The sequence below is a fragment of the Chenopodium quinoa genome, unplaced genomic scaffold (assembly GCF_001683475.1).
Source record: "Chenopodium quinoa cultivar QQ74 unplaced genomic scaffold, ASM168347v1, whole genome shotgun sequence".
Taxonomy (NCBI): Eukaryota; Viridiplantae; Streptophyta; class Magnoliopsida; order Caryophyllales; family Amaranthaceae; genus Chenopodium; species Chenopodium quinoa.
Window position 1 is genome coordinate 3145112 of NW_018742630.1, and position 16137 is coordinate 3161248.

Here is a 16137-nt window from a genome sequence, read left to right on the forward strand (position 1 = left end):
TTGCTGTTTTTTTTTTAGAATAGTGTGTGGACAATTATATCCCTATCTTATCTTATCTTCTCTCATAAAAAGTACAAGACTACTCTTATGAATAGTGTACTGTCAATTATACCCTTCAAAATGAAAAAGTACAAGACTACTCTTATGAAGAGTGTGCTGCCAATTATACCGTTCAAAATGTGTATTTACATGTTTACCCTTATTAATATGTACAAGTTTTTTTGCCTTCATTAATGTTATTTATTGTTTTTTTTAACTATTTAAAATAGTGTGTGAACAATTATACCTCTTAAATATTTTTTTACATATTTTCCCTCATTAATGTAGCCAATAATTAAATAAACTTCAAATGATGGGTGTCGCATATGTTGCTACCAACTAGGGGCGAAGCCGGGGGGAGGGGGGGGGGGGCTGGTGGAGGCCCGGCCCCCGCGGCCTAGCTCCGCGTTCTTTGTTTTACAAACTCGACCCCTTAGAATTTGTATATATATCAGTTTAGTCAACTAATTTATATTGGATAGTAGTTGCTTCAGTGGCATTATTTTTTAGAATTAAAGATTCAATCTCCTAAATCCTAGGTTCGAACCTCTTAGCATCAATATGGCCACTTTTTTTTTATTTTTTTTTATTTCCCTCTTAGAGCTTGGTGAATCCAAATGGTACGTAGTTAACAAAGTTGATTACTTACTGATATTGTTATTTTTTTTTATGCTACCTTTCTACTCATTTGATTACTTATTGATAATTACTAAACTACTCATTTAACGTTGTATGTTATTTAATTTGTATAATTATCTTTCTTGATAGCTAGGTTATCTAATTTGAGATTAAAAACACTAACATCTTTTATAGCTAGCAACACAAGAAAATATGAACAAAGATAATATCCTAGACTATAAACATATTTATATTGATTTTTTTAATTTTTTTTTTAAGAAATTAATACAGATTTTCTAATTCATAATAATACTATTAAAGATGACAAAGTACAATTGATTATAATATTCAAGTGCTTTTACATTTATATTTTATAAATTAAAGTATCAATCGGCCCCGAATTTTTTTAATCCTGACTTCGCCCTGCTACGTACCAAGCCGCTACATGCATCCACTAAAAAAAAATTAACGACGCTAGCATATAGATGAGACTATGAGTTAGACCATGACAATACAATTCATTAAAAAAAAAAAATTAACAGTGCTGATCATGATGAGTACGACTGCACTTGTTTGGTTGGATGGTAAAGTTAGGTATCACTTGACCCTTTAGGTTTTTGGGAGGGACATCAGTAACCTAGCCAACTTGGAGCCTAGCCGGATCAGTTTGTTATTATGAAATTTAACTTTACAACCATGTGAAAATTTGTATCTAGTAAATTTATTCTGTAAAGTATAACTTATAAGCTTATAGAAGTATATCTTTTCATAATATTACTAACCATGTAAAATTTACCAATAATGCTAAAATAATTCTTCATTAAAAGAGGGGGGGGGGGGGGTTTGGATTTCCAGATAATGCTAAAATAAAGAAATAAATAAGAAAGTATTATGAAATAAGGGGAAAGGGAGAATATTAGAGAGAGAGATGTAGAAGGTAATTGTGTTGTATTCTTCTCATTTTAATAGACCATGTTATATATACATGATGAGCATAAGGTAACCTTCATGGACAATTAAGGTTCCATTTAAGTGGGGGTTACAAAGGAGGTAATAGCAAATGGGGGGTTACAAGGAGGTTACAATGGGTGGCATTATACTAAGGGTATTACAAACCATAATGACCATCAACAATAAATATGTTTAAAATAGATTTAATGCGCATATATACTGCCTCATTAAAAACCTTTCCAGGAAAAACCTTGTGGGAAAAAACCATGGATAAGGGAAAAAGAGTGCAGTGTGCAATTACTCCCTCTCATTATTATATCATTGAAGATCTTTGAGACGACGCAATCCAATACAATAAACTAACTTTTTAAATGTTGCGGTTGGAAGAGCCTTAGTGAATAAGTCTGCTAAATTCTCACTTGAACGAATTTGTAAAACATTTATATCTCCATTCTTCTGAAGATCATGAGTGAAGAAAAATTTGGGTGAGATGTGCTTTGTTATGTCACCTTTGATGTATCCTTCCTTAAGCTGAGCAATACAAGCTGAATTGTCCTTGTATAGAATTGTCGGTGCCTCTTACCCGCATGATAAACCACAAACTTCTTTTATATGTTGAATTACCGACCTTAACCAAACACATTCACGACTAGCCTTTTGAATCTAAAATCTCAGAATGATTGGAAGAAGTAGCTACAATGGTTTGTTTCATGAAACGCCAAGAAATGGCAGTACTACCATATGTGAACACATATCCAGTTTGTGATCGAGCATTATGAGGATCTGATAAATAACCTGCATCTGCAAAACCAATCAAATTTTCTTTGGACAACTTAGGGAAAAATTAAACCTATATCCTTCGTACCTTAAAGGTAAGGAAGTATATGTTTAATCCCATTCCAATGCCTTCGGGTTGGACATGAACTAAACCTTGCTAATAAATTAATTAAAAATTATATGTCGGGTCATGTATGACTTGCAAGGTACATTAGTGTTCTAATTTCACTTAGGTATGGCACTTCAAAACCAAGAATTTCTTCATCATTTTCCCGAGGTCGGAAAGGGTCCTTCTCTACATCAAGTGATCTTACAACCATAGAGCTGCTCAATGGATGTGTTGTATCCATAGAAAATCTTCTAAGAACTTTTTCTATATATGTATGTTGATTGATGCACAAGGATTCCATTCTCTAGGTGCTCTATTTGTAACCTAAGCAAAATTTTGTCTTTCCAAGATCTTTCATTTCAAACTCTTTCTTTAAACAGTCGACAGTCATCGAAATGTCTTCAGGAGTTCCAATGATATTCAAATCATCAACATACACTTCAATTATAACAAATCCTGATCCAAATTTCTTTATAAAAATACATGGGCTGATAGGATCATTTTTATAACTTTCTTTTAAGAAATACTCACTTAGATGATTATACCACATACGCCCAAACTACTTCAATTCATAAAGAGATTTGTTCAATTTAATACAGAAATGTTCTTGAGAACTAGATTTTGCTACTTTTGGCAGCTTGAATCCTTCTGGAAGCTTCATGTAAATGTCATTATCCAGTGGGCCATATAAATAATCTGTGACTACATCCATCAAACGTAAGCCAAGTCCTTCTCTTATTTCCAGACTAATCAAAAATATAAAAGTAGTTGCATCCACCACAGGAGAGTATGTCTCCTCATAATCAATATCGGGTCTTTGTGAGAATCCTTGTGCAACTAATCGTGCCTTATATCTTACGACTTCACCCTTTTCATTTCTCTTTCGCACAAAGACCCATTTATATCCCACGGGCTTTACACCTTCAGGTGTACGGACTACAGGTCCGAATACTTCTCTTTTTCCAAGAGATTTTAATTCTGCTTCAATTGCTTCTTTCCATTTTGGCCAATCATTTCTTTGTCTACATTCTTTAATGGATTTTAGTTCATGATCCTCATTATTATCCATAACATCTAATGCCACATTGCATGAAAAAACATCATCGATGTCGATTTGATTTCGGTTCCATGTAATTCCAGACATGATATAATTTGTTGAAATTTCTTCATTACAAGGTACTTGAATTTGTTCTTGTATCATGTCTAAAGTCTCTTTTGGAGATCCTTCGGAAAATGTTTCTTCAATTTGACCGTCATCAATCATTGCTCCTTTTCTTTTCCGAGGATTCTTATCTTTGGAACCCATTGGTCTTCCACGTTTCTGACGTGGTTTAGACTCATTAGCAAATTTATTTTGTCCTTCCGGGACATTATTTTAAATGGAGCATTTACAGGTGGAATATGTGACTTAGTCACTCTTTTTGGGTCAGCAAACGAGCCTGACAATTGATTTTCTAAGCTTTGTAAATGAATTATCTTTTTACTTCCAGTTCACGTTGTTTAGTTCGAGGATCAAGATAGGATAATGATAATTCATTCCATTTAATTTCTTTTTCCAGTTCTCTTTTTTCTCCCCCTAATGTTAGGAAAAGTGACTCGTTAAAATGACAATCTGCAAAACGAGCCGTAAATAAATCCCCTGTTGTAGGCTCAAGATTTTAATTATTGAGGGGGTTCAAATCCAACATTTATTCCTAACCACCTTTAAGGACCCATCTTAGAGCATTGTGGTGGAGCTATTGGAACATAAACTGCACATCCAAAAATTCTTAGATGGGAAGTATTTAGTTCCTGACCATAAACCAATTGTAATTGAGAGAATTTGTGATAACTTGTTGGCCTGATGCGAATTAGTGCTGCTGCATGTAATATAGCATGTCCCCATGCAAAAATTGGGAGATTGGATTTCATAAGCAATGGTCTAGCAATTAACTGAAGATGTTTAATTAATGACTCTGCCAGGCCGTTTTGTGTATGAACATGTGCTACAGGATGTTCAACATTTATCCCAATGGACATGCAATAATCATTGAAAGCTTGAGAAGTAAATTCACCAGCATTATCAAGACGAATAGTCTTAATAGGAGTATTTGGAAAATGTGCCCGTAATTTAATCAATTGGGCAAGTAATCTCGTAAACGTCAGGTTACGAGTTGATAACAAGGACACATGTGACCATCTAGTCGATGCATCGATTAAAACCATAAAATATCTAAATGGTCCACATGGAGGATGTATGGGCCCACAAATATCTCCTTGTATATGTTCTAGAAAACTAATTGATTTAAAATTAATTTTAACTGGTGATAGGCGAATTATCAACTTGCCTTCTGAGCAAACAGCACATGAAAAATTATTATGAAGAATCTGCTGGCTCTTCAAAGAATGTCCACATGAATTTGTAATTATTTTTCGCATCATTATTGAACCGGGATGGCCTAACCGGTCAAACCAAACAACAAAGTTATCAGTAAACTTATGGTTTACTATAGCATGAGTTTCAATAGCATTGATTTTTGTGTAGTACAAACCAGTGGAGAATGTAGGGAATTTCTCCAAAACATGTTTTGTGCCTTGAGCTACATTCGTGATTTGAAGGTATTCATTATTTTTTTCATTGATTGTCTCAATATAATAATCATTGTTGCGAATATCCTTAAAACTTAATAAATTTCTGTGAGATAGTGGGGAGTATAATGCATAATTTATTTTAATTTCAATTCCCCAAGGCAATTTTATGTTGGCTTTTTCGGAGCCTTCAATGATATTTGTACTACTCGATATGGTACTCACATTAATTCTTTTCATCATCAAATGAGAGAAATGTTTTTTATTTTTAAGTATTGTATGAGTAGTTGCACTGTCAGCAAGACATAATTGTTCACCATTCATAGCAAACTGAATTTGATGAGTAGTATCCATATTCTTCATGAAATAAAATACATGTCAAAATATTAAGCATAAAAATAATGATGATAAAATAAATAAATCAATTAAAACACCCAAATAATCCATAAATTCATAAAGCAAAAGTCCTTATTACAACCATAGAAATTAACATAAGTAAATCACTAGATGAAGTCTAATACTTAAAACTGACACAAAATAATATAAATTTAATTATTCCCTTCCAGGGCAGTGAAGAAATCAGCAACTTCTAATTGAGTTGTATTGCCAAAATCAAAATTATTCCCTTCTGGGGAAGTAAGGAAACCATCAACTTCTGAATGATTTGCATTGCCAAAATCAAAATCACCTTCACCATATTCAAGAACAAGGTTTGCTTCAACTTTCTTTCCTTTCTTCAATGATTCTTGGTGAAGTTCAACAAGATGCTTTGGAGTTCTACAAACCCGAGACCAATGGCCTTTTACTCCACAACGGTTACATATATTGGTCTCACTTTTCTCTTTATCTACTTTATCATCTCTACGTTCCCACTTCTAGTGGGAATGTGAGTTTGTGAAATGACCTCCACGACCTCTACCACATCCACTAAATCCACGCCTACGCCCACGACCGCGCCATTGGCCACGACTGCGACCTCTAATAACTCGACCACTACTGCTGGAATGGTCTCTTTTTTTTAGTTTTTTTTTACCATAATGGGTTGTCACATTCGCTTCAGGGAATGGAGTAGAGCCAGTAGGACGTGATTCGTGATTTTTCATTAATAACTCTTTATTTTGCTCAGCCACAAGGAGACAAGATATTAATTCAGAATATTTTTAAAAACCTTTTTCTCTATATTGTGTCTGTAGGACAATATTATTTGCATGGAAAGTGGAGTATGTCTTTTCAAGAATTTCTGCATCAGTAATATTTTCTCCACATAATTTCAATTGAGAAGTTATTTTGAACATAGCTGAGTTATATTCACTAACAGATTTAAAATCTTGCAATCTTAAATTCAACCAATCATAACGAGGTATAGGGAGTATCACTGTTTTTTGGTGGTCATACCTTTCCTTTAGATTACTCCAAAGGATTTGTGGGTCTTTCACAATTAAACATTCATTTTTGAGCCCTTCATGGAGGTGATGGCGAAGGAAAATCAAGGCTTTAGTCTTATCTTGAGGTGTTTCCTTATTAGCCTCTTTGATTGTTTCACCAAGCCCTTTAGCATCTAGGTATATTTCAGCATCTAACACCCATGATAAATAATTCTTTCCAGTGATATTAAGGGCCACAAATTCAAGTTTGGCAAGGTTCGACATTTTCACTATATAAAATAATATTAAAAAATTAGATCTCATAAAATATCAAACATATACATATCAAAACATAATGGTTGATAAAAGTGTTAATATGTAATGGCAAAATAAATAAATAAAATTAAGCATTACTATTATAACCGATTGATGCATAATATAAAGGCTTTAATAATATTAAGATCCCATATTATTGTTAATTTAACTATGCAAGATAAACATATATACTTAATCAAGCAAGAAAATTATAATTAGAGACCGAAACACTTATCAAGAGTAATGCACGAATCAAAAGAAAAATGTTGCCGTACCAAAAATAAGCCATGATAATAAATTAAATCAATAGCAATCATGATAATATATAGCAGAAAATACTAGTGTACTCACAGTTAGTAATCAAATTATGAATTACAATACGGTTATTGTATTATAAAGTCTTAACATTCTCATAGTATATTATATATTTATGATAATGATGGTATATCATCACATACTCGACTAATTAAATTAACAAAACAAAAACTTTACCTTATACAAAATAAGAAATCATAAATATATATATATATATATATATATATATATATATATATATATATATATATATATATATAAAAACAAAACATGGATATTCAACAAATTTTTAATGATTAACATGGATAAGAAGGCGAATAGAGGTAGCTTATAGTTTCATATGAATATGTGACATGATTACAACTGCATATATATGGACTAAGAAAATAAAACAACAGATCATAAATATGATTTAGTAATTAAATTGAATCGCAACATCAATACAAGGCTAGTAAATTTCAATATCAAGTGATAGCAATTAGCAAACAAGTAACAAACAAAGATGTTGTAATTCGGCAGTTCGTCACTAACAAACAAAAGGACCTAATTTTTTATGATTGTAATCAAAACAAAGTGGAGGTAATTACACTTACCTCAACGGGACAAAAACTATTGTGTACGAATTGTATATTTCGTCAACTCGATTAATTGAGGTTGGTGCAAAAAGCAAGCTAGCAATAATGTTTCCTCCGAATCCCGATAACTAAAGTGATGTTGCTGATAACGTATTATGAAATAAGGGGAAAGGGAGAGTATTAGAGAGAAAGATGTAGAAGGTAATTGTGTTGTATTCTTCTCATTTCAATAGACCATGTTATATATACATAATGAGCATAAGGTAAGCCTTTATGAATAATTAAGGTCCCATTTAAGTGTGGGTTACAAAGGAGGTAATGGCAAATGGGGGATTACAAGAAAGTTACAATGGGTGGCATTATACTAAGGGTGTTACAAGCCATAATGACCATCCACAATAAATATATTTTATAACAGAAAGGGATAATAATAAGATATTGACAATTCAATAAAAAAAAAAAGAATTACTCAGCTCATCTCCGTAAAAAAATTGTCCCCTTTGCCTTATGGAGATAAAATGTAATCAATAATCAACCTCTTTAAAAAAAAAAAAAAAAAAAAAAAAATTCACAAATAGTATTGTTCAATATGTACCAAACATAACAAATAATGTGACTAACTATGCTATTTAGGACAGTGTAGTATAAGTGTTAAAATCTTGATAAATTCCCCATTCATGCAATCATGTATCAATCACCTTCAATCGTAACTTTGAGTACTAGAAATGCATTCATGTCTCAATTTGTTCGGCCTCCATAACATCAAAATCACATAAAAGCGAGCTAAGATCACTGAAGAAATCTTTTTCATTGTTTCCTACATCATCGATAGAACCACCACCTTGATGACCATCCACACACGAATATAGATTATCATTCGTCACATTATATTGCAACAAGTCATCATATTCATTGAAACCTAGCAATGTAGATGAACAATCAACTGTTGGTTGTTGATGATCGCTCCATAAAAGTTCATCGATGCTAATAGCATCATCTACTTGATCATGGGTAATTTTCTCAATTGATGATGTGTATTCTAACAAGCTTTGATTGCTACTACAAGTAGAACCACTACTATCATCAACTAGCTTGCAATTGCTTGGCTCAACTTCATTATTATTATTAGGGCTTATTGGTTGATCTTGATCATCATCACATGAAATGTTTGGTTTGTCCAAATTAATGTAACGGCTAAGGTCAAAGTTTGTGACAGCATTGAGTCCCCTATATTGAATTGCTGCAATATCATAGGCTATTGCTGCCTCTTCTTGTGTAGCTGTTTTATGACAACAAAAATGAATAGTTATAAGTACAGCAAATTATATTAAATAAATAGGTGCGTAACTTAGTTGAGAGTTGGAAAGATTTGATGTTATTATAAATTAATAAATAAATTTGATAGAATATTATCATATATTATGTAACCGTTGAAGTTGTTGAACTTCTCTAACCAAGTGACAATGACATTATTGGCAAGATTTGCAACATTGTTCATTATTGTTGAATCTAAATAGGATGGAATAGATCCTCTTTGATCCGGTCATTGGACGGTCTTATTATAATTAGAGTATACGATATACAATTACATTAACCAACTAAGATATTTGATTGATGATTATTGATTATAAACTACAGATTAGTTCATTAGATAGAATAGTCAATACATATTTATTACGGAGAAAAAAATTAAAATTACGGGGTTTTCCTTGTATTCATTTAATGTAAGTGAAAACTATTTGACAGAAAGTGATTGAGCTATAAATGAGAAAACATGGTCTAACTTCTTTTAGGCTATAAAAATAGTACGGAGAAAAAAAGAAAAGAAAGTAAATATAATTAATTATGAAATAGCAAAAAGATGAACATAACGTATGTACAAGAGGAAGGTACCATATGTCCCGAGATAAAGATATTTATTGCCAAGCACCCTGCCAATCCGAGCTTCCCATCTTCCATTGTGGTGATGTCTGAACAAACACACCCCACAAAAATTAATATCCAATGTAATTAGCCTCTTTTCGTCGGTAGAGTTGATCGAAATCATAAATTAGGTTAGCGAAGCTATAGATTAGTCCGTTTTGAGTAGGTGTTTAACCTATTAGACAAGGCCCAAATTAAGTTGAAAACGTCGTAAAATTTGGGTCTAGCCACACCCTTAGATATAGGCCGAATATTCTGATCAAGTCGAGCTATAATCAGAATAGACTCTGAAAGCTCATTGCTAAACATGTTATTAATCAAGAAGTACTCAAGGTAAAAAAAAAAGCGTGCTTATGTTAATTACCTTGCAACTCCTCTATATTTTGACACCCCTCTCGAAAAACCATTACTTTTCCTGAAAAGTAAACAAACATTTTCTATTATATAATTTTTTCAAATAAACGTTTCTCCATACCATATTACTACAAAGTACAAAAAAAAATTCAAAACATATAAACATAAAAAAATAAAATAATAATAATAAAAAAAAACATTATTTAATACCTTCTTAGTGATCCTAAATACTCTTCTCTTGACAAACCATCCATCTCCTTCATCTCATTCTCATAAGTTGATAGCTACACTTACATATAAAAATTAAAAAAGTAAGTGAATAATCAAATCTATGGTTATAGAATTTTTCTTTTAAATAAAAAGAGTAGAATGTCTTACTGAAAAATTTAAAATGGTATCTTTGCCCCAGTATTTTAGTGCTGCCAAGTCGTAAGCTCGCGCAGCTGTTGATTCATCATCATAAGCACCTAATCAACCAAATTGACCAGTAGTGTTAATACGAATATATAATATATAAACTCGAGTAGATAATTGATCATAATAATTTAAGACCAAGGGAGTACTAATAATCATCTAAAAAGACACTCTTATTATTAACCCAAAAGGTTAGCCTTATGTGGTAATAAACCATTAATTAGATGCTCTTTTGATAATTATTTTAAGATTGTTATGGGTTTACGAAGACCAATAGGACAGACTTCGTAAGTGATATATGTTGAGAATTAAGTAGACTAACGCCTCGTTCACTTCACCTTATTTTTTACTGAACTGAAATTATTTTTACTAAACTAAAATTAATTTTGCTGAACTGAAATTATTTTTATTGAACTGAAATTAATTTTACGGAACTGAACCTTTTTTTTTTTTTTTTACTGACCTGAACTTATTTTTGCTAAACTGAAATTATTTTTATTGAACCAAAATTATTTTTATTGAATATTTTTTTTTAAGGTGAACTCAACAAGGCCTAACATGTAAAGTTTCTCCCAAAGTGGATGGGAATGAAAAGGAAAAGAGAACTTCATAAGTCGTATATAAGTATATAACCGGTATATAAGGATATAATCCTTACCTTATGCACATCTTTTATTTATCAATTCTAAAAAATTCCCCAATAAGCTTTTTTTTGGTTGAGTCGAGTTAGGGTTTAGTACTTTTTTAAATTGTGAGAATGGGTGGAGCCATTTAATTAAGAGTAGCATCTAGTATTTGCGTGTACACAACATTAATTTTCAATCAAAACACTTGGATGTTATCACTTCTCAGTTCTCATTTGTCACACTATTATCACAATTGGTGAAATTCAAAGAGTCTAATGATAATAAACGAGTATTATTCAACACTAACATTCTAATTGACTTTTCTCCCCAAACTTAAACCTAATATTGGTGATATAACTCTAAAGACTATTTTCTTGATGATTGAAGAGACTAAAGCATAGTACATTGATGTAGATAAAACGTAATCTCATGTATTGAGTATCAAACAATAACATTATGATTAGTACGTACTTATATTAAATAAATATTTAATGTCAAATTAATTTTTTTTGGACCCACTTACTTTGTGATGTTCAAAATTAACAATGTCATTTTGTTAAGGTTGACCAAGCTCACTTTTTGAGCATGAATTGCAACACTCCAAATTCACTATTTATCTTTTAAGAGATGTGTGTTAACTTCGATCAAGCTAACTTTAGATTAATTTTATAAATATTATAATAGAAAATAGGGCCATCTTTTTGCTTCATTATGATCAAGTTATCAACTTATGCATTAAAAGTTAAACGAGTGTGACCATGTAGCTTGTTTAAGTTACACTGGTCGAGTAAAAGGATTGACAACAAGATTAGTAGTTGAAGTAGAACATTATGTTTTGTATTATTGGGAGCCCACAATATCCCCACAAAATGTGAAATTTGGAAACTCTATATATTTCCTCCGTTTTTTTTTATTGTATCATAGGGTTTTGGAGGCAAATTTGGTAGTGGAAAAAAGTAAGAGAGAGAAACGTAAAAATACAAAATTGTCCATGTAATGTAAGATAAAATAAAAAGTAAGTGTGAAAAAGTAAGGGTATGTTGGGTAGGCAGTGTAAACATAGATATTTTTTATCCTAAAAAGGAAATGACGCAATAATAAGTAAACTTCCTAAAATAGTAAGTGATGCGATAAAAAAATAACGGAGGAAGTATAAGAAGTGGTCCACATTTTTGTAAACCCCAAAAGGAAACACTATTTTTTATTTCTTTTAACTGTTATTTTTCAAAAAATATAAAATGGGCCTAGGCAACCTAATAAAGAGGAGAAGGTTCAATCACTAACAATTCAATCACTAAAACCAACAATATGAGTACCCTTAAACAGTGGCTAGATTGTCTAAAAAAAAAAAATAGTGACTACATAGATGTACCATTCGAGTATCATGTTAAATTTCACAAATAAGGGTGAATGAGATTTGAATCTGAATGATTAGACTCTTTTAAGGATTAGGTATATTCTATTAATATCATCTCTTTACACGCGCTTATGTTACTTGTACACCCCACAAACATGACACCTTTCCGTACTTCATAATTTATCATATACGCGTTAAACATTTCACTACAATTAGCATATTTATTTCTAGATAATTGTTCATCATGGAAAAAATGTCACTTTCCAAAATTGACCTTAGACATTCTATCAAAAAGAAATTAAAAATAAATTTACAATAAAATTCAAAGACATACCAAGATATACTGCGGATTCAAAAGTGTTCCAACCCGAATTTGAAGCATTCCAACAATAACAGATAACAAGGCACAAATAAATTGATCAGTATCACTAAAAAAAAAAACAGATCAAAAACAGCTAATATTAATTAATACAACTTCAAAAAAAAAATATACCAATAAAAAATAAAATAAAATAAAAATAAAAATAAACCTTGTCTTCCTTTCTTCTTCTGTGTATCATTCCAGCAATCTTTATCCCATAAATGTGCTTCATATCTTCCTGTCCACCTATGCCTATATATATAATCGCAACATACAACCTTGATCAATTAGCTAAGTGCATGCACCACCAAAAGTCTAGCTTACTTCAACAAAAATGCGCGTCATTTTCCTGCGGGGGCGCGCAAGTAATTTGAAATAGAGGAAGTATAACTAAAACAACATAGGTCATGTACTATATAATCATAATGAAGATTACCTTGTAACACCGCGATAATTGGAGCTACGTTGAAAAGGGGACTCTCTAGGCAAACTTTTCCTTGTTCGCTTAGTTTTCGTGCTCGAAATTTTAACAAAGTCATTCGTAGTAGTAGTAGTAGTTGTTGTTTTAGTATTATCTTTAGAATTGCTCTTTTGATTTCTCTTTGCGGCTTTTGCCATGTTTTTTCTGATTTGAAAAAGAGAAAAAACCAAAACCTTCAAAAATGGCAAATTATGAGGGCAGGTAGAAGTTGTTGTTGTTGTAGTTGATGAAGGTTTATATTGGTTTAAAAAAAGGGGGTTAAAAGAGGTAGTGAAGAAATAAAAAAAGAGAGAAGAATTTTGGCATAAGATTTAAGAGTATAGAATTTAGAGTTTATATATATTTTGTTGTATAGCTACCATGGAGATTTTGGGGCCTACGATTCCCGTGCATTAGGCGTAAATACTAAATAGTGAAGTCTAAGTACGGTGAGTTATTTAAGGAGTAGCATATGATTTAGTTTGACTTGTATGCTTCTTTGTCTTTTAGAGATTTCAATTTTATTTTTTCATTTTTAATTTTTTTAAAGTTTAATTTAGAGAAAAAAAAAATACTCTGTACGTAGTATATATATTTAAAAAATGTTAAAGATAGTGATTCTTAAACAATGAGACAGAGTCACAAAGGATCGACAATGATGTAAAGGAGATTTGATCCCAAATTTGAGGTACCACCACTCAATAGTCAATAATTTAACCAACTAAGCTAAATGATATTCAATGTGTAATCTCTATTATGAAAAGGGATACAGAGAGAAATGAAAACTCCTAACTTCCCGCCAAACCATTACACATCATTATTGAAAACCATGCACTAATATCCTAAATAATTACGTACATCACCCTAAAACCTTTACCCTTACATAAGAAATGTAAGTTAAGTAGTTAATTTAATAGGATCAGACGACAGCAAAATATGCAAACAAGAGACAAGGTTATGCAAATAATTATGTGAAAACCCGAGAATTGGGAGAAAAACCTCCAATTTGTAGTAAGATGTTCGATGATGGGCGTACAAAGCTCCCTAAGATCTCTCTTAAGGCTTCTTTTGATCAATGTCGAAAATTAGTCCGCCTTGAAGGACGCCGGTGCAACTTGCTCGTAGCTTCAACTATGGCCTTTAGCCTCCAAAGCTTATGCCCTATACTTAATATGTATACCATCTCCACACCACACCCAACAGTGCCCTAAATTCCATCTAAACTGATAAACTTAGTTCTTGTTTAGTTTACACAAAATGGATTATTTCATGGGAATGAATTTATTGCATTACAAGAAAAATGTCTTTTCGTAGCGATTATATTGTAGTGATTGTACATTCGCTACAATATACATGTATGTTTGTGAAATTGTAGAGGAAAATCGTATTATTTTACAATCGCCATGGTAATTCCTATATAAAGTTGATATGAAAAACATAATAATACATATCCACTTTTTTTTTTGCACATTTATAAAATTATTGGAAATCGTAGCGTTTACAATCGCCACTAAAACCCAAAAATCAATACGAAAAGCCTTTTTCACACTAAATATACAAATATTGTTTGACAAATAATACATAAAATGTGTCATAACTACTTATTGGTAAAATATTTAATATTAGAGCTTAAGGTTGCATATGTTCGAATCTTGTAAAGATCATATGTGTGATTTTTTTTTTTTTTTTGGAAGAAAATGAGTTCAACATTTTATAGCGATTATAATCGCTACAGTAATCACCACGATTGGATGTAATTTTTCATATCGATTATTGAGGACAACCCCAGCGATATCGAAAAACACTACTAAAGGTTATGGTAACGACGGATATTGTATTGAATAACCATTCGTTAGGAAAGCTTTTTGTAGCAAATACAATCGATACCAAAGGAATAGTCGCTACGAAAAGATATTTTTCTTGTAGTGTTGCTTCTCTTATGTAATTCATTTACAAAGTATGAATTATATAGACTTGTTTGGTAAGAAGTTAGGATTTTCAATTCTCTTGAATTTTGATTAACTATAGAAGCTTGATATTTTATCTCGTACTTTTCTATTTTACATGAATTTAAACTTTCTCTATTATTATATTTTATATACCCATCGTCTATATAAAGTTGGGTAAAGTATAAGATTTAAACGAATAACAGCTAAATAAAGTGGTATTATATATTGATCGAATCAATAACCAACTCACAAAGCTCATCTTCATTATACACACACTTTTTTTTTATCCATACCTAGCCGACATAGGTTTTAAGCATCGGCAAAACTAAAAAGAAACATTAATATTCATATTGTTTTTCACTTTAATACCATCATTGATCATTGTCATTTTGTGTGACTCTAGCTGAATAAAACTATCATGAAAAAGGTGTCAATATACATGAAGATAAGATTAACACTCATCCAAACCCCCAAATTAAAACAAGTTGACCAAATGATTCTTGTGTTATGTGGAACTAGAAACTATGCTACAATTGGAGTAAAAAGTGACTCTGATGTACCACTACGAAAAGTACTAATCTTTAGCTTTAGCTTAGCCACACCAATTTTAATTAAACTAACATTTCGGCCTACGTATATACTTTGAATATACACCCTCGTCTAAAGTTAATCGCCACATTTTTCAAATCCTTGTTTAATATATGGTATGCATGGTTCTTCAACAGTGTATTCTATAATCTCAATGTAACATCATATTCATAATACAAGTATGTAAGAAATAAGATTATTAATTATTTTTAAATGATTCAATATTTACTCGTATAGCTTAAAATAGAATGAGATATCCACCACACAAATTTGACAAATTATCTTTTAATCATCACGTAGTACTATCCACTACTAAGTGAAAAAAAGACTCGACATACTAAGATCATCATGAGCCTAGCCACTCTTGAGTGACAATTGACAAGTCAATTTCCATTATAATCACGTCCAACACTAGAATTGAGCTCAAGAAAATTATGATTTAATTCAATTAGATAACCTCTTTTTTGTTGTGCA

General features: G+C 31.5%; 2 protein-coding genes across 2 annotated transcripts; both read right to left on the reverse strand.

Moving 5' to 3' along the window:
- Nucleotides 1-6222: 6222 nt before the first annotated feature.
- LOC110721939 lies at nucleotides 6223-6711 on the reverse strand. Its single transcript, XM_021901174.1, has one exon. The coding sequence runs from the start codon at nucleotides 6709-6711 to the stop codon at nucleotides 6223-6225; it is 489 nt and encodes a 162-aa protein (XP_021756866.1).
- A 1399-nt stretch (nucleotides 6712-8110) lies between these two features.
- Nucleotides 8111-13834, reverse strand: LOC110721890 (AP2-like ethylene-responsive transcription factor At1g79700). The gene is made up of 8 exons (XM_021901115.1): nucleotides 13103-13834; nucleotides 12836-12918; nucleotides 12640-12648; nucleotides 10287-10375; nucleotides 10119-10192; nucleotides 9919-9969; nucleotides 9525-9601; nucleotides 8111-8910 (listed from the first exon to the last, which is right to left on the reverse strand). The coding sequence occupies exons 1-8, from the start codon at nucleotides 13282-13284 to the stop codon at nucleotides 8363-8365; spliced, it is 1113 nt and encodes a 370-aa protein (XP_021756807.1). The 5' UTR covers nucleotides 13285-13834; the 3' UTR covers nucleotides 8111-8362.
- Nucleotides 13835-16137: the final 2303 nt, after the last annotated feature.

Excerpts from the sequence above, each read along its gene's own strand:
- LOC110721890 (XM_021901115.1), bottom strand. The coding sequence starts at position 13,284 with ATGGCAAAAGCCGCAAAGAGAAATCAAAAGAGCAATTCTAAAGATAAT. Across the intron at positions 9,970-10,118 it reads TATTTAGGATCACTAAGAAG|GAAAAGTAATGGTTTTTCGA; the intron begins GTATTAAATAAT and ends TTTACTTTTCAG. Across the intron at positions 8,911-9,524 it reads TCTTTATCTCGGGACATATG|CTACACAAGAAGAGGCAGCA; the intron begins GTACCTTCCTCT and ends GTCATAAAACAG.
- LOC110721939 (XM_021901174.1), bottom strand. The coding sequence starts at position 6,711 with ATGTCGAACCTTGCCAAACTTGAATTTGTGGCCCTTAATATCACTGGA.